The sequence below is a fragment of the Somniosus microcephalus genome, chromosome 21, assembly GCF_052327205.1.
Source record: "Somniosus microcephalus isolate GS21.2 chromosome 21, FLI_Smic_1.0, whole genome shotgun sequence".
Lineage (NCBI taxonomy): Eukaryota > Metazoa > Chordata > Chondrichthyes > Squaliformes > Somniosidae > Somniosus > Somniosus microcephalus.
Window position 1 is genome coordinate 30,239,950 of NC_141007.1, and position 23,807 is coordinate 30,263,756.

A 23,807-nucleotide genomic window follows, 5' to 3' on the forward strand; every position below is an offset into this window, starting at 1 on the left:
ATGCTGGCCTCGACAGCGACGCCCACATCTCAAACAAATACAAAAAAAAGTGGAAACGTTCTGTATCCACTATCAAAACCTTTCATAATTTTATAGACCTCTATAAAAGGTCACCCCTCAACCTTTTTTCCAAGAGAAAAGAGACCCAGCCTGTTCATCCTTTCCCGATACGTATACCCTCGCATTTCTGGTATCATCCTTGTAAATCTTCTCTGCACCCTCTCCAGTGCCTCTATATCCTTTTTATAATAAGGCGACCAGAACTGTACACAGTACTCCAAGTGTGGTCTAACCAAGGTTCAATACAGGTTTAGCATAACTTCCCTACTTTTCAATTCTATCCCTCTAGAAATAAACCCTAGTGCTTGGTTTGCATTTTTAATGGCCTTGCTAACCTGCGGTGCAACTTTTACTGATTTGTACTCAGAGATCCCTTTGTTCCTCTACCCTACCTAGACTCCCACCCTCCAAATGATATGTGACCTCCCTATTCTTCCTACCAAAATGTAATCTCACATTTGTCTGTGTTGAACTTCACTTGCCAATTATTTGCCCATTCTGCAAGTTTATTAATGTCCTCCTGTAATTTGTTGCAGTCCTCCTCAGTATTGACTACCCCCCCCAATTTGGTATCATCCACAAATTTAGAAATTGTGTTTATGATTACAAAGTCTAAATCGTTAGTGTAAATTGTGGATAGCAGTGGTTCCAGCACTGATCCTTGTGGAACACCACTACCCACCTTCTGCCACTGTGAATAGCTACCCTAAACTATTACACAAAAAAAATAGCATGTCATTTTGGAAATGTCTATTACAGGTACCCACAGCTTGTAATACAACAGCATTTTTATCTCATTTCAATAAGGAAAAGGGAACATTTTCATTTTCTCTCCTATGAACTGTTTTATCAATGCACAAAAAATTATTTTGTGGCATCTAAATTTTATTTGCGACATCGCAGTCTAAATTCTTGTGCAAATTATGTACGGTAACATTTCCTATGCCACAATTTTAGATTCAAAAGATTTTGTCACGTGTACATTTGCAGAATAGAAGGCTGGAATGGCAATACAGTACACACCACGCTGACAAACAAGATCACGCGGCAGTATGATGCAGTAGAACATCGACCCATGGCCACAATCCTTTACTCGCTGATTTATTTATCCTAAATGTCACCATTGGGGGCTGCATGCAGAAGTAAGTACTTCTTTTAGAAAGGGGGTAAACCTATGAGCTGTTCAAGTACCCCTGATTGGCTATTTGGAACAAGGTTCGTGGAGGCTGGGGAATAGGCTGACCACATATTCAAACCATGGTGTGAACCAGAGAGAGAGAGACCTCATGGAAGGAAAAGCAGAAACGGGAAATAGAGCCTTCAAAGATAAACCAAAAGTATGGATGGCTGGCTGGGAGCGAACTGCAAAACAGTAAGTTAATCTAGCAGCTCTGATGTCATAAACTACAACAGCAAAGCTCAACAGATCAAGAATGTTAACAGCACAATATTAAATACTACTGCCTTGTAACTCACAACCAGACATTAGTTATTGCCTACACGTTCTAAAAGTTTTATTACTGCAATGTTTTCAGCATGATGATCCTAATAGAGAGTATGTTATGGCTGAGAGGATAGTAAAAATGACATGGATGAAAGAATACAGCATTACTATAGTAATGTCATTTTTTTTTTTTTTTTTTTTTATATAGGAGTACCAGGAAAAATACAATATAGTCTTAACTATAATTTTGCAAAAAGCAGCAATTTCACCAACTATCAATATATATAAGAGTCACTTGTGTTGTAGATCACTAAAAATGAACTTGCAAAGATTGTTAAATCAAGTACTGAAAAGATTTAATCCTACAAATTAAAGGGGCAACAATATTTAAGTAGTTAACTACAGCTATTTGCATTATATTGCCAACTATCTTCTAGCTAAATGCCAAATACAAAATTTGTCACTCTCCAAAATAGATATAGCCTTTAATCTTATGGGCCAAGTTCATCATTAGCCTGTAATACCTATTCTGTTTCTCTACACTATGCTTATGCAATTAGTTTTGTGAAATTTATATAGAGGAACCACACAGCCCAAGTACTGAACCATTTTAGAGAAAATAGAATGTGGACTTGAAAAATAAGCTAAAACAGGTAGAAATAACTTCAGTAATAACTAAGTGTACCCTTGTTTAACTAAAGCCCTTATTTCAGGAAAACAGGTACCATTATTCTTACCACAGCAAGCCAAGAAAAATAAAGTTATAAAAATTAATGATTGCCAAAGTAGAGAGGTTATCCCAGTTTAAAATACTCTATTGTAATGGAGTTTATATCGTAATATATATTCCACTGTAACCACAGAGGAAATAGAGCAGTGTATAAGTATATGTATTCTAACCCTACTACACTATATACCATAATAACTGAAGACTTGGCTTCTGCACTCATACTAACATTTCAAAGTAATTCACTATGTGAAGCACTTTGGAATGTTTGAGGTGTGCAATAAGGCATTACTTAAATGCAATTATTTCCTCATTTCTTACAGCAAAAGGCAAATACAAGATGAATATGAGCCTAAAATAGTTTAAAGCACACACACACAGTACATATTGGCACCCTATAATTTTGCAAACACTGGAGGCACAGAAAATAGTTTACCCCCTTACATTAATTTCATTAATGAGAACAGTTCATTTTAAAGTGCAGTGAAATTAGAGCGGCCTAATCTGAACCCACACCTTGCACAATGGAGAGGTTGCCTGCCTTACCCTAGAGCTGCTGTACGTGTGGCACAGCGTTAACACGCCAAAAACAGAAAAGAGAGAAATCAACAGGATACGTTTGTAAATAACATTATAGACAAGAGTGCGGTGCCACGGCTTACCCTGCATGCAGGTAGTTGTGTTTTGCTGCGGACTCTGTTGTTGCTGGGCCGAGCTGCTGGAGTTGTTGCTGCTGTAGCTGGGAGTCGCCATTGCACAGATAATATTCCAAAGGGGGCTGCAATGCAGCAACTCGCTCGCTCGGTCACTCGCTTCCTTTTTTTTTTAAATATATAAAAAAACACACACACACTTGCACTCAGTCTCTCAATCACTTAACAGGACCCAAACCCCGCCGGGGCCGTCAACAAAAACCGGTTAAAATCCGCCTGCCTTCCTTCGCGCACCATATCACAACCACACACACACAATTTTTTTTTGTAATCGACTTGATTATATAATTTTAAAAATTAAACCCCTCCAAAAATGTACGTTTACACAAATTGAGATATTTAACACGATTTTTCCCACCCCCAAAAAAAAACTATTTAGACGGCGAGAGAAACGACACGCAACGGTTTCCAGCGAAAAGTCCACAGATAGTTTCTAAACCGATTTAATTTAGAGAGTGGAGGGGGAAGGAAGGAAAAAAAAAAGCAATATTTTAAAGTAGGAACTGCCCGAGTGCCTGGAGGCGCCGCCACTGCAGCTCTGACAAAGGAGCCATGGAAAGCTGCTGCCCGCTTCCAACGGCCAGAGTCCCTGTGTGTGAGAGAGATTTAAAAAATATATATACACACACAGAGGTCTGTGTGCGGCCCGCGGAAGATGTAATCAGAGAAAAATTCGGGAAAATCCCATTAAGAATGCGTCTCTCCTGGCGTCACATCTGTGAGTGAAGGAACAAGATGGGAAAGGGAGAGGAGGAGGAGGAGGGGGAGCGCAAGGCAAAAAGACGACACTTCACACTGCGCAGCCGTCACGTTCACCGCGCCGCGTTGTGGGATCTGTAGTTCCGCCGCGGCGCCGGGTGGGGGGTTACTCGGGCACAGGCAGCTGGTAAACAAACTACAGTTCCCAGCCCGCAACGCGGCCCGGCTGGTGGTCTGGGTCAGTCAAACTTGAGCGATGCACTGGTCCCGCCCCCCCCTCTCGTGCTGCGTCGATTGTGACGCACGCAGCAGCCGCAGCCACAGCTCGCTGTGTGGGAGGGAAGCTGAGCTCAAGCTACCCTGCAGGCTGGACTTGGCAATTCTCAGAATGTATTCCTCAACACAAATTCTGAACTCTGGTTTTTGAGTGGGCTCTCTGTAATTGGACACCCAAAGTCTTGGTTTTAAGATAGAATTTTATTTCTTTCCACTTCTGCGTTGGAAGTGTTGAATATAACTTAATTTCCATTATTAAGCAAGAACATTTTGGGAACTCATGATCACAATAATCTGATGTGGCAGTGACATTGCAGAAAACTAATCTTTAATCACTGTTTCACAAATGTCATTTTGAGTACTGTGCCTGCATATGTTGTTCAATGATGTGGAGATGCCGGTGTTGGACTGGGGTGGACAAATGTGAGAAGTCACACAACACCAGGTTATAGTCCAACAGCTTTGTTTGAAATCACAAGCTTTCGGAGCGCTGCTCCTTCGTCAGGTGAAGTCACAAAAGCTTGTGATTTCAAATAAAGCTGTTGGACGATAACCTGGTGTTGTGTGACTTCTCACATATGTTGTTCAAAGATGACCTGGAATGCATGAGTTATTGATGTACCACGGAGCGAGAAACTGATCTCATGATGAGTTTTCAATCTTATTTGAAGCCATGGTATCTTCCCATTGGCATGGATCGCCGAGCTGGCCAATCATCTCTGATGGTGCTCACACAGTTTTCTGTATCTAGCTACAAAGTGCCACTGGCAAGAGGTTGGACCTAAACAGAGAAGGAAAATAGTTAAACAAATGGGTGAAGTTCCATGGCTTGGGCATTTCCAGAGAATTACAATAGGGTCATAAATGCTCCAAACACCCTGTAGAATAACACAATTACTTTTAAGTCGGACATTTTTCGAGGGCTTTGTAAAATTTATCCTGTAGACTGCAACATTGATGAATCACCATGTTGTGACGTGGAGTAATAAGTACTCAGCTTCTGTCTACAGTTTGTCATAATAAGTTCCAACCTCAGCACACCATCTGGGATAGGAGCAGAGCTGAGCCATTTCTCTAAAAACTCGGAATAAAGGGAGGTGCGTTAATATAGTCCACTTTCATGCATTTCCAAGTAGCTGGTTACATTTGCAGAGACTGACAGGCTGGGGAGGAGATCTGCTCCCATAAGCGCTGTTCTCAAATGAGCTGTTGGAAGGTACATGAGGGCTGCTCGGATAAATGACCCTGAAATCGCCTTTGTCTCTTTGTGGTACAGCATCTGCCCTCCCCATAGTTCCTCCTGACAGAATTACCTCTGAAATGGAGAGCTCACTATCTAGGAGAATCATGTGCAGACTCCCACATCTGTGATACACTGATATATTACTTGTATATCACAGATGTAACAACACATTCCTGAGAAAGCTCATCAATTTTTAAAAAATATTTCCAAATGTAATACAACTTGGAATTTATTACCAGGGAGATAATGCAAAAAGCGATGGCCCCTGTACAATCACCACTGATTTTTAAAAATGTTTTCAATGATAAATTTTAAAATATTTGCACAGATCTTCATCAAATGTATTCTAAAACAAATTATTCAAGATTTAATTTGTTCTTTTTGTCGCAACAATAGTTAAACTATTCTTCAGCTGCTTTCCAGATAGAATTCTTGAAAAAAAATCTGGCATGGTTTTACTTGTTATCTAAATGTGTGCCAAAGCTGATTAATTAGCATCAAGTTGAAATATGATTTGTTCCACCACAGTCAATAGATTAATACCTACAATTATATTTTTAAACAAGACTATGCTTAAGATTCATCATTTTTAGTTTTGATGACTTTCACCAATAAATAGTGGATTTTAAATTAGTTTTTTCACACAAAACTTGAGACTTCCCAACCTGTGTGATTTCTCGGGATTTTTGGGATTCTCACAAGATTTGATCTGTATGCTTCTTTCAGTTGTATAGGGCGCTCATGTTTGGCGAGCCCTATTGTTCTTCACTTGAATTCTCTCCAGTACACCATCAAAAGATAAGTTACATAAGCAATAATTAATCTATTTACAATGCTATGCTTCCTGTGCCCTGGTTAGGCACCATGATTATTCCAGGTGGAATTTCCAGTATGGTGTCTCTTTTTCCTATCTGGTCTCTTTGTCTCAGCTGCATCCCCATCTGTGCTGTGTTGAGGTAGCCTCCAGTAGCAGCTCAATTGATCAGTATGGTAGCCTAATGGTTATGGTACTGGACCAGCAACCCAGAAGTTGTGAGTTGAAATCTCACATGGCAAGTTCCAATAACTTAATTTAATAAATCTGCTAATCTGTGGGCCAACTCCTGAAAACTAACATTGAAAGCTGCTATGTTGTCTTAAAAACCCAACTGGTTCACTAATGTCTGTCAGGGAAGGACTCACCACCTTCACACATGGCTCCAGCCCTACATTAGGCCCCTTAATGCTCTTAGGGCAACTCGGGGTGGGCAATAAATACTACATTTGTCAGTGTTGCCCACATCCCATGAACAATATAAAACAATCTAATTCAAACCCAGTGTTACCAGGGTTTAAATCCCCTATCAATTATTAGGGGATTTCTAAAACAAATTGCACAGAAATTACTCTTGCAATAATAGTGGACAAATGCTAAACAAGCTCATATGACATTCTCTATCTGATACTTTAATGCAGGCGTTAGACCATTTAAAATAAACAGATTAAAGCCTGCATTAAAAGTCGACTGAGGAATGTCATTGATCGCATTAAGCGTTTCTCTGATAATGTCTCCAATAATAATTTCTGGGCTATAATTTTTAACCAGACTGCTCACCCTAAATAAAACAAAATATATTTTCTTCTAATTTTAGTTTCAATAAGTTAGTAAAAGACTAAAAGTATGGAAAAGGTTTTGCTGATTTTTTTCCACTAAATTCTCATCCCACTCATTTTTATTCAGAAAATAAAGTATTTATTTCCTCCTTGTTTTTCACCTGGATTACATTTTTTTAATTAAAAATTTGAAAAAAAACTCAAACATTTTCGAAGCAATACTGAAAAAACACTAACTATGGTTTGTGCTAAATTCTGTGTTCACCAAATTAATGTTCACCAACCAAATTTAATTTCAATACATAAGAGACATTGTCCTGACTGATTTAAGTAATAAGAAAGCTGTCAACCTTTATTTTTTTACCTTCTTGTCATAACATGTTCTTTCACAATAGTTGCAAATCTCCTGACTTTCTGCTATATATTGCTGTTGTTAAAACTCAGAAAAAAGAGTGAAGTTACCGATTGGCTAGTTTTGCTGTCAATCAGAAAGCATCCAACACGCCTACCATCAGGTTAGACTGTCTCTTTCCTGGGTGGCGGGCATCAGGTGGTGTGTTGCAACACAAGTGCCCTTCTTGAAATAAATGCGGAAGTGAGATTAGATTGCAGTACAACAGTAAATACAATGTTGTGCTGCTCCTACAGTTTTGCAAGGCAGTTTCATCATCATTTTCAACTTGCCCAATATTATAGCACAACTTTTATAATTTATTTGTATTAGCCAAATCTATGTTTAAAGACAGAAAGCAGGTAACATTCACTGCAATGTTTTAGATTTTATTCTACAAACACAAAATATTGAAAATTGCAGTTATTTTTGGAGTACTTCAATTTTTTTTCCATTGCTCAACTATTTTTCCCTTTTTAGCTTTTCTGTCAGTAAACATGTTTTTCCAACTATAAAGCAGGAAAGCAACTTTCTGCCAATGCTCATTGATAACCAGAAGTAGGAGAGCAACCTAGTGTGAGTCACCCTCTTGATTTTCCGGCCCTTCGCATGGAAGGTGACTCATTCCTGCTCAGTCTCTTCACTCATGGTGAGATAGGATTTCTATCTGTGAGCAGTTGCAGCCCATGTCCTGTCCTTATAGCTATCCAATTATGACAAGATTTTTAACTGCAGGAAAAAGCCTCATGGAGATGCTATCAGTTGATTTCCACTACGAGACTCGTAGTGTTTTCTGATACTGCCTTCAGATACAAAAATTTTAAAATGTAGAGGAAAAATATACTCTACAAGAAACTACAGTATCCTGGGAAAATTGAATTATTGAACTGTAAAAATGGTCAAAGTTCAATTGAATTGTTAGCAAAATCTGGAAGATTGATAGACTTGACCTTAGATTTTGCCCTTCAATCATTCAGCCTAGTTACTATTTGGAACTGATACGAGATTATGATTACTCATTTCCTGTAAGCCCGTGATCTTTTTCTTGTATATTGTTCTGTTACACACCTGAAAAAGAAAGCAGAAACAATGAGATTGTTATGATATTTTGATAAATATTTAAAACATACAATTTGCAAAGTGTTTCTCAAGCCCTTCAGCAGCTTGTGCTGTCCTTTGAGTGCTGTAAGTAACAAAAGTAGCAAAACAAATCCTGGGGGACAAGAACGCATAATACTAAAAGCAATGGCCCGTTTTTTCCGATCGGAGGCTTCCTGCGTGCGGAGGCCTCCGATCTGGAAAAAAATCTACGTCCTTACCTGAGGGCTCCAGAGGTCCGGCCATTTCCGATCCTGGGCCTCTCCACGATGAAATGCGCAGCGGCCCAGGTATCCCAGGGACGCAGGCGGTTCGCAAGCGTCCCTGGGATCATGTGGGCCATGGGGAACCAATGGGAGAAGGGAATCTCCCTTCATACTTTTGACAGCTTAGACCTGTCAAAAGTATGAATGGCGATCACTCCAAAAACACATCAAAACATTAAATATATATTTTTTAAAATCATGTTTTTAAAATGAGTTAAAATTGCATTCAATTAAATATTTTAAACAAAAATTAAATTTTTTGAAAAAGAATTAAAGATTTTTACAGGGCTAAAAATAAACTTGCCTTTTTAAAAAGTATTTTAAAATTATAAATGAGTGAAAAATTTTTTTTTACTTTTTTAAACTCGTATGCTCGTAAAAGCAGGCCTTTTACCAGGCGTAAGATTTTTAAGGGTTTCAGCGGGCGGAGGTTCTGCAGAAAGCAGAACTCTCCCCCCGCAGAGGCCCTTCTCCAGGGCAGGCATGCGATCTGTCAAGATCGGGAAATGCCTGTTTTCAGCGCATGCGCTTCGCATGCCTGAAACCGGCACTCGCGAGGTCTCTACGGGTGTGTACACAGCTCGTACACACCCGTAGGGATCGGAAAATACGGGCCAATGAAGAATGGTGAGATGCAAGTTTGATAATTGCTCGACTCCACTGAGTTGCCAGTAAAAACCGTGCTGCTGTTCCATGGAGAAGGAGAAGGCTAAATCATCTGCAGGCCATTTCTTGGTATCGCCATACAGCTGATTCAGAGCAGCATTGGCGATGGCCTGTATGCAGGTTTTGTCCATGCTATCATTATAGTTGGTGCATATCCCAGAATGGACAAAGGAAACTGAGAGAAAATATTCACACTTCTTTAAAAAATACACAGAGAGGTAACAGATTTTACTTAGCTGACCTTTGATGACTCCCCCTCCCTGGCACGATTTGAAAATCCGATCTTTGTATATAAGTCCCTCTGTTGCCTTACTCCACCCCACCTCACAACCTCCTCAGCCCTACATTGCAGCTTGTGCCCTCTACGTTTCTGAATATGTGCATCCCAACTCCCTTCACTCCACCATCCGTGGCAAAGTATTCACACCCAAGCATGCTGGAATTCTCTTCCTAAAGACTCAATCTTGCCACCTCAAACCTACCTGTTCAATCACACCTTCAGTCATTTTAACTCTCCTTCCTTCCAAATTCCCACTTGGTGTTCAATTTCTCCCCGACTTGTGGAGCACTTTGGGGCATTTTGCTAGGTTAAAGGTGCTCTCTCTATAAGTGCATACTGTTGCTGTTTGTTAAAATCTGCCCACAACATTCAGTGGCCTGATAACCCAGCAATTACTGTAGTAGGGTTTAAATATATGGGATAAAAAGAAACCTTGCGAATGATAGAAATCTGAAATAAAAACCAGAATACGCTGGAGATGCACAGTAGAGCAATCAACATTGGACAGAGTTAGGAACTGTTCGAAGGGCTTCACCCCAATCATTAGCCTATATTGCTTTAGTAGATAACACTTGCATTTATATTGCACGTTTTCACGTTGAAATGTTTCACACGACTCTTAAAGTCTGATAACTGTTGTGTAGGCCAACTTTCAGAAGCTGACTGGCCTGCTGTTCACTTCCAGGTTTTCCCATTTCTATTTCTTAAACTACAGGATCCCGGTCTGAGTCCAGGGGCTCGGCTCCCTGAAATGGAGATCTGCCGATCATAAAATAGTGCGGTGAGCCTTGGCTGGGGCGTTATTGTCAGCTGAGCACCTCATGATTGATGCGCTATCAACAATACCAAAGACTACGAAATGGACTTATATGAAGTAGGCTTTTATTGACTAAGAACTAGAGCATGCCTCTGCTAGTGAATCCATCCTAAGAGCTCCCGGGGGAAGGGTGGTGAGTCACCTTTATACCCGGGCTTAGGGGTGGAGCCAGGGGCTGAGACATGCCTGGACTTGTACAGGGTTAACAGTGGTTTACCACACAGGCATGTACAGGTTAACAGTGGTTTACCACAATGATAATAAAGTGTTTTATTTTGGGGGTGGGGCAGGGGGGTGGGGGGGGAGGGAAAAAGACCGCATCATCCATCTCACCTTTTGGAAGTGTGCCTCATGTCAGCCGATTGCAAGGTGGTCCTGGCGGCAGTTGTGATGAAACCTCTAGTCTGGACCACCCAGCTCTACAGCTGAAAAAGGTCATACAAAGGTGAACGGTGGCGTGGGGGAAAAACTGGCAGGTGACAAAACCAACAGCATAGGAACTGTCCACAACACTAAATAGCTTTTAACTTTGAAGAAGTTAATTAAATGATTTATGTTTTGCAGGAGTTACATTTAAATAAGTAACTGGAAACAGAAAAAAAGCTCATCTGTGCCCCTTACTTCGACCAGCAAATAGCTGGGGAAGGAGTTTGTTTTTTGCATGTAATTTATTAAAAGTCCATCTAATTACTTTATTATTGTCTCTCCTTTCTGAGTATCTCGATTCTATATTTAAGATGCCTAAGCTCTTGTGTACAGTTGTTGCCTGTGGTGCATGTTAGTCTCAATTAGTTATAGTCATGCTGCTGGCAAGCCACGTGCATACCCAGCATTTTAGAAAGACCTCGGCACACATCGGCCCGAGTTGCTTCAAAGATTAGGGGAGCAGGACCGAGACACACTGTGCATGTATGATCCACACCAAAGTCTTTGCCTGTTCGTACCGCCCATCCATGAAGTAAGCTGCCAGCTGTTAGTGTACACAACAGCACTTTAAAATTAGTGAGCGGACTGCATGTTGGCGCTAACACCAGCCAGTTACTTTACCAGTTGGTAACTTCCTCCCAACTCAACTGGACCAGCCACATCAAAGCCGTGGCTACTAGAGGCTGGGTATTCTGCGGTGAATGACTCACCTCCTGACTCCCCAAAGCCACTCCATCACCTACATCAGAGTACAGGAGCAAGGATGTCTTGCTGCAGTTGTACAGGGCCTTGGTGAGACCACACCTTGAGTATTGTGTGCAGTTTTGGTCGCCTTATCTGAGGAAGGATGTTCTTACCATGGAAGGAGTGCAGCAAAGATTCACCAGACTGATACCTGGGATGGCAGGAATGACGTATGAGGAGAGATTGGGTCGATTAGGCTTATATTCGCTAGAGTTTAGAAGAATGAGAGGGGATCTCATTGAAACTTATAAAATTCTAACAGGACTAGACAGACTAGATGCAGGAAGGATGTTCCCGATGGCGGGGGAGTCCAGAACCAGGGGTCACAGTCTAAAGATAAGGGGTAAGCCATTTAGGATTGAGATGAGGAGGAATTTCTTCACCCAGAGAGTGGTGAACCTGTGGAATTCTCTACCACAGAAGGCAGTTGAGGCAAATTCATTAAATATATTCAAGAAGGAGTTAGATATATTTCTTAAGGCTAAAGGGATCAAGGGATATGGGGAGAAAGCAGGGACAGGGTACTGAATTTGGATGATCAACCATGATCTAATTAAATGGCAGAACAGGCTCGAGGGGCCGAATGGCCTACTCCTGCTCCTATCTTCTATGTTTCTATGTTTCTATACATCAGAGTGAGTCAAGAGTGTGATGGAATACTCTCCACTTGCCTGGATGAGTGCAGCTGCAACAACACTCAGGAAGCTTGACATCGCCCATAACAAAGCAGTCTGCTTGACTGGCACCCTATCCACCAGCTTAAACATCCACTCCCTCCACCACCGGCGCACAGTGGCTTCAGTGTATCCACAGGGTGCACTGCAGCAACTCACCAAGGCTTCTTCGACAGCACCTCCCAAACCTGCAATCTCCACCACCTAGAAGGACAAGGGCGGCAGGTGCAGGGGAACACCACCACCTCCAAGTTCCCCTCCAAGTCACACACCATCCTGACTTGGGCATATATCACCATTCCTTCATCGGCGCTGGGTCAAGATCCTAGAACTCCCTTCCTAATGGCATTGTAGGAGTACATTCACCACATGGACTGCAACAGTTTAAGAAGGAGTCCCACCACCAATGTTCCCTCTAAGCTGCGCTTGGATGCGCAGTAATCTGCAAGGTCCCACACAAGCCGCTCACAAGCTTTTACATTGGAAATACTGCGCATGTGCAGAAATTTAAAGGGACCGCGCATTGAAAGAAACAGGCTGCGCAGAACATAGTGCAATCGACAGGGAATATTGCCCACCACCACCTTCTCAAGGGCAACTAGGGATGGGCAATAAATGGCGGCTTTGCCAGCGATGCCCACGTCCTGAGAAGGAATTAAAGGAAGGTGGGGACTGGCAGACACTCGGAATATGGGACTCAGGTGAGTGGCTGGGACTTGAGCTTTGAGCGGGGACAGGCAGAGATTCAGGTGGCCAGGCTTTGAGAAGCAGCGAGTAGAATTGGTCCAGACCACACTCACCTGTTCTTGACTCTCACAGCCCAATTAGCACGTGCATTTTTATGTCATGAGCCTGAAGTTGGTGGATTTGTTATCGACATACTCCCATTGGTGGATAAATCAATTATCCAGACTCTTTTTCAAACAGGTAAACACAGAGCAGCATCGGAATTTAAGCACAAATCAAATGAAGGCAACTCTCTCTTCTGAATTTTTTTAAATATTTGTTCCTGGGATGTGGGCATCACTGGCAGGCCATCATTTATTGCCCATCCCTATTTGCCCTTGAGGAGGTGGTGGTGAGCCGCCTTCTTGAACCGCTGCAGTCCTTGTGGTGAAGGTCATAGCGGTTGTGTACAACTGAGTGTCTTGCTAGGTCATTTCAGAGGGTCAACCACATTGCTGTGGGTCTGGAGTCACATATCGGCCAGACCAGGTAAGGACAGCAGGTTTCCTTCCCTAAAGGACATTAGTGAACCAGATGGGTTTTTTATGACAATCTGATAGTTTCTCATTACTGATTACTTTTTATTCCAGATTTATTTAATTAACTGAATTTAAATTTTCCAGCTGCCATGGTAGGATTTGAACTCATGTCTCATGGATCATTAGTTCAGGCCTCTGGATTACTAGCCCAGTAACACAACCACAATGTTACCGTTCCCGTAATTCAGTCCAGTTTCAGTTCAGATACAGCAAGCGGAAATGAGGACTGGAGCTGGGAGTGAGAGTTTTGTTTAAATATCGCTGGAGGAGCAGAGTTCATAATAGCTAACGTAACTTTACCTCTGTACATGCAAGGGTCTGCAGGGTGTGAGTACCCCTGCTGGCAAGTAAACCCCTTTTCCCATTTGTCCCAGTTTCCCTTATTCATTTGTTCCAATTTGAACACGTAATAAGTTTCATACTTAAGGTTTTTTTTAAATGAATTGAACCTGACAGATAGTGAGTACTGTACTTTAGCTGAATACAGTAGCATAGCATACAGTGTGTTGTGATCATCCCCTAGTGGTCATTATGATATTACAGAAATATCACAGACAAGGTATCAGGAAATCTGCACATTGTTTAGTGTTCTCCAGCCACAGTTTTTTTTTAAAATAATAGTTATCAAATATAAAAGAATAATTCTAGTTATGAAAATGTTGCAAATGTGTCTAATCAGTGTGTATTAAGAATGACGTACAACAATAATGCAACAAAGCTGTGTTCAAAAACATTTTTGCCAATCTGCTGTCAACGATACCTGAAATGACAACAGGAATTGCTGAAAACACTCAGCGGGTCAGGCAACACTGTGGAGAGAGGAAGGTAGGGTTAATGGCCCAGAAATTCGGGTCGGAGGACTCCTGCGGGTGCAAGCCTCCGACCTGCACTTACCTAGCACGCCAGCCGTTGTGCTGTGGGCCCGCGTGGTATTCCGATCCTGGGCCTGCTCCAACTGCCGGCACACAGTGCTTGCGTATCCCAGGGGCGCAGTTAGTTTGGAGCGTCCCCTGGGATCACATGGGCCATGGAGAGCCAATGGTAGCAGGGAATCTGTATTCATAGATTTGACAGGAAGACCTGTCAAATCTATGAATACAATTCAGTCCCAAAACATAACTAAAACTTCAAATAAAATTTTTTTTAAATCACATTTTTAAAATAACTATAAATTACATCAAATAACTATTTTAAACAATAATTTAAATTTTTGAAAAAATTAATTACAATTTCTAACAGGGCTAAAAATAAACTTACCTTTCTTTAAAGTATTTAAAAATAATAAACCTGTGGAAAAAATGTTTTAATTTTACTTAATTCACCACTTACCTTGTTAAAAGCAGGCCTTGTGACTGCTTTTTAAAAGCCTAACTGCTGGAGACTTACCCTCCCAGAGAAACCTGCAAAAAAAACGGAAGTTCCAGGCATACTCTCGACCTGTGAACCCCTTCCTTTAAGGGAACAGAAGTTCCGGTTTCCTGCGCATGCGTAGTGCATGCACGAAACCGGCACTTTCGTTGGGCCTACGGGTGAGTACCCAACACGTACTCACCCGTGGGGACCCGAAGTTCTGGCCCATTTAATGTTTCAGATCGATGACTATTTGTCCCTGATGTAGAAGGCACTGCATAGTGAGCATTGAATACAGTATACTAGGTTGGAAAAAGTACAAGTAAATTGTTGTTTCACCTGGAAGGGGTGTTTAGAGGCCTGGATGGTGGTATGGGAGGAGGTGAAAGGCCAGGTGTTGCATCTCCTGCGCTTGCACGGGAAGGAGAGCAGGTGTTAGGAGTGATGGAAAAATGGACCAGGGTGTCACAGAAGGAACAGTCCCTGAGAGAGATTATTTCTCTAATTTCTCTCATTATTGCCTCCTTTTGTCTTACACCATTATCACTACTGTCATTTAATCATCTCCTATCCTCCACCTAAATCTGTTATTAAATCATCTTCTGCCCTCCTTATAAGCTGTTCATCTGTAACATCTCCCGGTTCTGACCAAAGGTTATCGAGCTGAAACGTTACGCCTACCTTGCTCTCTCCACAGATGCTGCCTGGCCTACTAACTATTTCCAGCATTTTCTGTTTTAAGTTCAGATTTCTAGCAGCTGCAGTATTTTGCTGTTTGTTCAATAATGGCGGCTAATTTTATATATGAACAAGAAAACCCACATTCACTGCACCGATTTATATTAAATTAAAGCCTAGTTTGACTACGACTAAAAAAAAATCAATCCAACAATTCAGAATATGCTCAAAAGGAAAAGAGATCCTGTAAATGCTGTAAATCCGAAGTGGAAGCAGAAAATATTGGGAATATACAGCAAGTCTACCACCATCTGACAAAAGCGAGAAGACATGTTAGCATTTCAGTGGAGCTGACAAAGGCCCTACATCCAATAAACCTAGGGTTTTTTCTCCTTTCAGCTGCTGAAGGACGTGTTGTGCGCTTCCAGCATTCTTTGTTTTGATTCAGGAATTGCTGCCTGCCTCAAGTTAATTGGATTCACCTCCCAAAAGCCAGCTTAATTGCTGTTGTTAACTCACCAGCATTAAAATTTCAATGCCCTGCTGTATAATGTGAGCCACTACCGTCTGGCTGCACTTTTTTTTGCCTCGATAGACATAATCCATATGGTGCTACTGGACTTTATTATTAACCATTAGCCATATTATCAGCCCCACAGCAGCTTCTAAACACTTGCCCGCGCCATATCTAAGCATTATTGCCTTAAAAATCACCTCAAAATTGCTTTCCTCGATAACTGTTACTTAGCATGATAGTCCGTGTGTTCCTGGAAAATATGGGTTATACACAACTGCTTTGCATTCCCGCTTTCATTCTTTCACATAGCACTAAGTTCTATATCTTAATGGCTCTTTGTCATCGTGAAAAAGTATTTAACGAACTCTTTATTTTGCTTGGGGAGGGAACCAGAAGAGCCATGTGCCATTTTCATCACAGTGACATTGCCTACAGGTAATAAGTTGAGGCAACTTGTTGTTGTGCTACGTCATTATATTAAAAAAATGAAGAAGCTTGCTTCTTTCCTCTGTGTTCATTAAGGTGAAGGGTATTACTGTTTATATTTTGGGCACCCACTGCCAGCATCAAGATCAGCATAACATGGTTAGATGCAGAGTAAAGCTCCCTCGACTCTTCCCTAACAATGAGCCTCAGTCCCAGCAATACAACATTGTCCACTTCCCACACCAGCCATCCTGTGGCCTCTAAGTGCAGTTACCAATTAGTGCTAATCTGTGGGCTGTTTTAAGATAAGTGACAGAACTATGCTACATCACAATAGGATTAGGCAGAGTCAACACATCTTATGAAAGGGGAATCATGTTTAACAAATCTATTGGAGATCTTTGAAGGTGCAACTAGCACGGTAGATGAGCGGGAAGCTGTGGGTGTGATATAATTGGATTTTCAGAAGGCATTTGATAAGGTGTCACACAAGAGGTTGTTACATATGATTCGGGCTCATGAGATTGGGGATAAGGATTGGTAAACAGACAGAAAACAGAGAGTAGGAATAAACTGGTCATTTTCGGGATGGCAGGGTGTAACTAGTGGGGTGCCGCAAGGATCAGTGCTTGGGCCTCAGCTATTTACAATCTGTATCAATGATTTCGATGAGGGGACCTGTTAAGTCTGTGAGTTGTTCAAGTAATTAATACTCAGACTTAATCAGTAACAATAAAACAGGTCTTTACTGGTTGGAGGTAGGGACTACACTGAATACAAGATTACTGCACAGTGCTTATATACCGGTGTGTTCACCCCCGGTATTACGTCTACAGCAGCCTGAGAAAGTAGTACATCTCTTAAGGTGGAACAGGCTTAAGCTCTCTTAAGGTGGAACAGGTTACATACACAACACTCCTCCCTTCTTAGCTTTATAGTCATCCCCCCATTTAACATAACGTAATAACATATATACATATATAACTTCAGGTTTAACGTAACATATCACAGATTCAGTCTCTGCGGAAAACAGTTCACAGATTCAATCTCTGTGGTGTAGTCGGTTCACGTTACTCATTCAATAGTCCTTTCATGGATTTAACAGCTTGAACTTCCGAACTGATTTGGCTCCGTTCGGAGGGACCACGTGTGTGATCTGGTAGAGGTGATAATGGTTCAGATGGGTCATCTTCTGTTTTTACTTTTCCTTTTCTGCTTCTTGGAGACTCTCTGGGCTCCATTGTCAGCTGCCACCTGCATGCGCAGTTCCTCCTTCTCTTCCTCCTGTTTCCGTCGTAGAGCCAGCTTCTCCCGATGTTCCGTAGACTTTTGGTGCTCCTCATGATTTCTGCACTTTGGGAGTCGAAGTTACAAGCTGGGCAGGACAGGACATCGTAATATTCGGTGTCGTCCACCAGGTCATAGTAATATTCGGTGTCGTCCTGAGCTAGACCAGTGAGAGGGTCGTCTATTTCCTCCATACCCAGCTGGACGTTAGCCAGCTCTTGTTCCAAATCCAGACATCTTTCCTGAAGAGACTTCTTCATGTGTACCTCTGCATCCAGCTTTTTCTGGGCTTTCAGCAAGTCGTTTACTAGTGACCTCATTTGTGATTTTAATACTTCAACTTCCTTTGGAGATTGATTGATCGGACTATGCAATCCCTCTACCGGAGCAGCTGTTTCAGCGGTCTGTTGTTCTACATTGACGTGAGTCAGCGTACTTTTGGCATCCAATGGCTGCTCTGTTGCAGTCGTTTCAGTCTGTGTCGTCACATCAGCCATCTCAATGACTTTTGAGAGCTCCGAACCCTTTTCCTTTGAAGATCGCAGCTCGTGTTCAAGTTTTTCCCATTTCAGAGTCTTGTCCCTCAGCATATGAAGGAGTTGGCTGACCGTTAACTCTTCTGACACCAGATTATGGCACGCACCTTCAGAACCTGAATCAGCTTTGATTCGTTCGGCCTCCTCGTGCAGATGGTTGGTGTGCTCCTGCTCCATTTTCTCCATCAGTTGCTTCTGTTGACTTTCCAGATTCTCCCACTCTGTAACAAAGAACTTTTTTATTTCATTCATCTCTTGCTCAAAACGGCGAATCATTTGTTCTAATTGCTGTTGTAGTTTGAAATGGAGTTGAGTTCGAGCCCAGTGTCCCTCAAAAATGTGCATATCAGTAGACTTGACAGACTCAGAATTCTCTGTTAAACTATGTTGTTGTTGCTCAGTGGAATTCTGTGCTGAAACTTTGTCTTTTGCACATGGGTTGGTCTTACCATCATCAGTTCTAGAGTCTGGGCTGATTATCTGCACCGAGTTCTCACTCTTTATGGCTTTTAGCGAATGCCAGTCCATATTTATGTTTCTAAACCACTCCCGGCCTAGTAGTGGTGGACCTCCCTCCGGTAGCACATATAAGTCCATTATTTGACTTCCTTCGCCCTTGTTGGCCACTGCAACCTTTATTGTCCCGATGGGGTACACTCTCTGCCCCGTGTAGGTTGTCAATATAATCTCCGTATCCTGTAGGGGAATATGTTGGAATAACCTTCTGTAATCTTTCTTATTCATGACCGACAATGCCGATCCAGTGTCCAATTCCATTTTTACTTGGACTCCTTCTATCTGAAGAGTAACCCAAATTGTCTGGAGGTCTGCACCCTTACCAACGTTGAGTACCCTTAAGCTAGCCAGTTCAATACTGCTTAAGCCAGCCAGTTCATTACTGCTAGCGTCTGAATCGGACTCCTGTTCGGCCACCTTGTGTACTTTTGCGTATTTTCCTTGCGGTGACTTCTTGTTGCTGGTCTTCTTCCCTGACCTGCATACTCTAGCTATATGTCCAAGCCTACCACAAGTTCTACATTCTTGGTTTTTAAACCAACACTGGTTCTGATCATGCGTTGTCTTTCCACAACGATAACATCTGCCAGAACTCACACCCAATTTGTGTGCACTGAGCTCCGGTGACCGTAGCTGCATTACTGCCGTGCCTCTCGCTGCGGCTTCGTGTGCTGCTGCCATAGTGACCGCCTTCTCAAGCGTCAGCTCATTCTCCTCGAGCAGTCGCTTTTGTGTATCCTGTTTAAATAAACCACACACAAATTTGTCTCGTAGTGCATCTGTCAGTCCCGTTCCAAACTGGCAATATTTCGCTAATTTACGCAATTCCAGCAAATATTCAGCATTGCTTTCATGCTGTAGCTGCCTTCTGTCGTAAAATTTAAATAGTTCCGCTAGCATCAGCGGCGTGGGGTTTAGATGATCTTTCAGGACAGTAACAATCTCATCGAACGTCTTATCCGCCGGTTCATCTGGTGATAACAGGTGTTTCAATTGCCCGTATGTCTTCGCACCCATTAAATTTAATAATGTTAGTGCTTTATCAGCCTCACGAATTTTATTGGCCTTACAATAATTTTTAACTCATTCAACATATATGGCCCAATCTTCGATGTCACTATCAAAGTTGCTAATATTCCCGTGTTTAGGCATTGTAGTACTTTATCAGATTTGCAATTTCTCAGATTTTTTTTTTTTTACTGCTATCCAAGATGGCGGCTTCCCACTCTTGCCGTCGTCCTCCGCCCACAAAATGGCGGTTTTCCCGCGCTTGGCGGTCTTCACCCGTCCCCCGACGCCGTCTCCCTTCAGCCCCGAGTGCGGCCCTTATCTTCGCCGCGATCGCCCGAGTGCGGCCCTTATCTGGAGATGCGATCGCTCTCGCGGCTCTCGGCCCTTATCAGGAGATGCGATCGCTCTGTTGAAACGCCTCCCGCTCGAAGCGGCTCTCGCGCCCTATTCTTCCGGCTCCCCCAGCCCCGTTCGTGCGGCCAACGCGGTGGACTGCCTGTCGCGTCGCTGCCCGGCTCAGACAACGGCTTACCCACCACCAAGCTGGAGAAGAAGCTGACGGTCGCCGATGGAGGCTCCGAGGTCAGGATGTCTTCCAGTGGGGTGGAGAGGGTGGAAACCTCTCTGCAACGTCCTGGCTGTGGACGAAGCTGCCGTGGAGTGACTGCCGCAGGGTAAGAACCTGACTCGTCGCCAGTGTTAAGTCTGTGAGTTGTTCAAGTAATTAATACTCAGACTTAATCAGTAACAATAAAACAGGTCTTTACTGGTTGGAGGTAGGGACTACACTGAATACAAGATTACTGCACAGTGCTTATATACCGGTGTGTTCACCCCCGGTATTACGTCTACAGCAGCCTGAGAAAGTAGTACATCTCTTAAGGTGGAACAGGCTTAAGCTCTCTTAAGGTGGAACAGGTTACATACACAACAGGACCGAGTGTAATATATCCAAGTTTGCTGATGATACAAAGCTATGTGGGAAAGTAAGCTGTGAGGAGGACGTAAAGAGGCTGCAAAGGTATATAGACCGGTTAAGTGATTGGGCAAGAACGTGGTAGATGGAGTGTAATGCGGGGAAGTGTGAAATTATCCACTTTGGTAGGAAGAATGGAAAAGCAGAATATTTTTTAAATGGTGAGGGACTAGTAAATGTTGGTATTCAGAGGGATTTGTGGTCCTTGTACATGAGTCACTGAAAGTTAACATACAGGTACAGCAAGCAATTAGGAAGGCAAATGGTATGTTAGCCTTTATTACAAGGGCATTGGAGTATAACAGTAAGGAAGTCTTGCTGCAATTATATAGGGCTTTGATGAGACCATACCTGGAGTGCTGGGATGAGATAGGGCTGTCCTATGAGGAGAGATTCAATAGAATGGGCCTATATTCTATGGAGTTTAGAAGAATGAGAGGTGATCTCATTGAAACGTATAAAATTCGTAGAGGGCTTGACAGGATAGATGCTCAGAGGCTGTTTCCCCTGGCTGGAGACTCTAGAACTAGGGGGCATAGTCTCAGGATAAGGGGTTAGCCATTTAAGACTGAGATGAGGAAAAATTTCTTCATTCAGAGGGTTGTGAATCTTTGGAATTCTCTACCTCAGAGGGTTGTGGATGCTCAGTCGATGAGTATATTCAAGACTGAGAGCAATAGATTTTTGGGCACTAAGGGGATTAAGGCATATGGGGATAGGGTGGGAAAGTGGAGTTGATGTAGAAGTTCAGCCATGATCTTATTGAATGGTGGAGCAGGCTCGATAGGCCATATGGCCTACTCCTGCTCCTATATCTTATGTTCTTAATGACTACTATAGCGCTACTAAAACCATTAATTTCAGTTAGGAGCCTTACAGCCAACAGACAGAGAAATCTTTCGTCACATCAATCTCTGTTAGATCTGAACTTAAATTCAATCTCCAGAAATGAAAGGTCAGTGTCTAACACAGCAATACTCAGTTTCCCCAAATATGTTGCCTATAAGTACTTGTGAGGAATATATCTGTAGCACATTTGCATCAATTTATTGTTTAGAGGATGTTCTATGCATATATGTAATATTTAGAAAAGCACTAAAATTTCTCAGCTTTTCCCCTGAAGAGATTTTTACTAGTCCTAGCCCCTTTAGGGCTACCCCGGATCAGGCGTATTTCTCAGATGTTCACTTTCAACTAAAGTTTGAGGTAGCCGAATCCTAAAGACGCTTAATTGGGTCTAAAGGTCTGGACTATCTCTCCCTAAAGGAAAGGAACAACCTGAAAATGTTACCGTCCTCCAGATAGCACTTTTAATAAGTTTAGCTAGACTGTAACTTCCGGATATTATGAGGGTCCGGAAAACTCCCCCAGAATTCTGCAACTCCTTACCAAAGAGTGTACAGAGATTGAGTTTGCGAGTTTTTGATACAGAAGTCTTATGTGAGACAATTCTAAAAATATATAGATTTATTAAAGAACCGACATGTAATTTACAGTTGGTGAGTCAATCGCAACATTAACAATTCCAAAAAGAGAAAGCTTACAATCTTATTATCAGGGAACCTTACTCTCAAATCTTAACTTCGCTACAGTTTTACAGTTCTTCGTGTTCTACAGGATATCCACTAAAATCAAATACCTTTGATCCCCGAGGTACAAAGAGTTGGAGACTTACAGAGCCGCCTCTGAAGCCGAGAATTGCTTTGCCCGATTAAAGCGAGTCTGTTATCCCATTTGAGAGTTCAATATTTACACCCTTTTCCAGTGGTATTTCCTTTAAGATTTTCTGCTGATGTAAGCTAATTATCTCTAGTCATTTTTCTGCCGATCCCTGCAATTCTTACAGTCACTTCAGCTGGTAGCATTACAGAATTATGTCTCTTCTCTAGGTGCTCTAAGTTTACCATAAAAAACGGTGTGAGACGGCAGGTGTGTTTTTTACTTGATGTCATTTTTACGAAGGCAGATGTTTGTGCTTCTTTACGAGGTGTAAATTAGAACACCTTATCCAGGGTGAACCACTGTTTCATTCCCAAAGGTCAGCCTGTCGGGAGCCTTTAACCTTCTGTTTCAATAAGGTTATTGATTCAGTGTCAACAACTATCTTATCTCAATAGCCAGAATGCTTTCACAGCTTTTTCATCGTTCGGTTTCTAAATTTCCAAACCCAGTTTGTCATGTTTTAATAAGGCCAGAATACTTTCATGAGATAGTGTATTTTTTCTGAATAGGTTATATGGCTCATTCCTTCACACCCCTTCCTACACCTTCACCTGCCAACAGAAGGAATCTGAATTGCCGACCACTCCACAGGATCCACCAATGTCCATTAACAAGAAGAGTTCAGATTATGCCATCGGGTTCCTCACACAGTGGACTGAATTTTACCGGCGCTCAGAGTGCAGGTTTGGAGGTGGGTCTGTTGTCAAAAATCATGAAAATTGACAGTGGGGCGGTATTCTGCTGTAAACCCGTCCCCTTGTCAGTTTCCCAAGTGTCGGGTCTGTCATCCCTGAACAGACCCGACACCAAGCGATGGGTCAGCCAACTTAGATTGTTAAAAGCTTATTAAAAGGTAGTTAACAACCATTTTCTCATGTCAGGTAAGTATGTTGGGTTCTCAATAACTGGATTGCTGTGAATAGGTGAAAGCTGCAAAAGTGGTATAAAACCTACCATTTCACAGCTGGTCACTTTCCAATCTTAGAAGCTGGCGTATTAATAATTTGGAACCCACTTTTGAGCTTTATGCACTTTTGAAGTGTTTGGAGTAATCTCTCTATCCACTGTCACCTCCTTGGAACAACCTATCTCAACATTGACAGATTACTTCTGTCAACTCAACCTCACCTATCATCTATTCCATCAGCATCGGTGCCCTTGAAAAAATCTAACCTTGGTCCTCAGAATCCCAACACGTTCAGCCCCAACACCAGCATCAGCGGCCACACCAGCAGCACTAACATCCACACCAGCCTTCTCCGCAATCAACTGATGCTGCACTGGACACAGGGTATCATCACCCATGCACATTGCTGCCCAAGATGCCAGCGATGGCCTCACCATATCCAGATTTGCTTCACTTAACACTGTACATCCTGGCTGCCACATGATGCACCAGGTTGGCA

The 23,807-nt window shown here is 42.3% G+C and overlaps 1 protein-coding gene and 1 long non-coding RNA gene across 5 annotated transcripts in view; one reads left to right on the plus strand and one right to left on the minus strand.

Moving 5' to 3' along the window:
* map2k4a (mitogen-activated protein kinase kinase 4a) overlaps positions 1 to 3,721 on the minus strand; it is a 140,970-nt gene extending 137,249 nt beyond the window's left edge. For 2 of the 4 annotated variants that reach the window (XM_085963393.1, XM_085963391.1), the window contains exon 1: positions 2,894 to 3,718. In XM_085963393.1, the coding sequence (XP_085819519.1) occupies positions 2,894 to 2,984 (91 nt within the window). In that variant the 5' untranslated portion in view covers positions 2,985 to 3,718. Of the gene's footprint in view, positions 1 to 2,893 lie in introns of all 4 variants that reach the window. The other 2 variants (XM_085963390.1, XM_085963392.1) reach the window with 2 other exon arrangements.
* Positions 1,137 to 10,963, plus strand: LOC147102681 (uncharacterized). The gene is made up of 2 exons (XR_015073054.1): positions 1,137 to 1,432; positions 10,838 to 10,963. It is a non-coding gene; the product is annotated as an uncharacterized LOC147102681 (long non-coding RNA).
* The last annotated feature ends 12,844 nt before the right edge of the window (positions 10,964 to 23,807 follow it).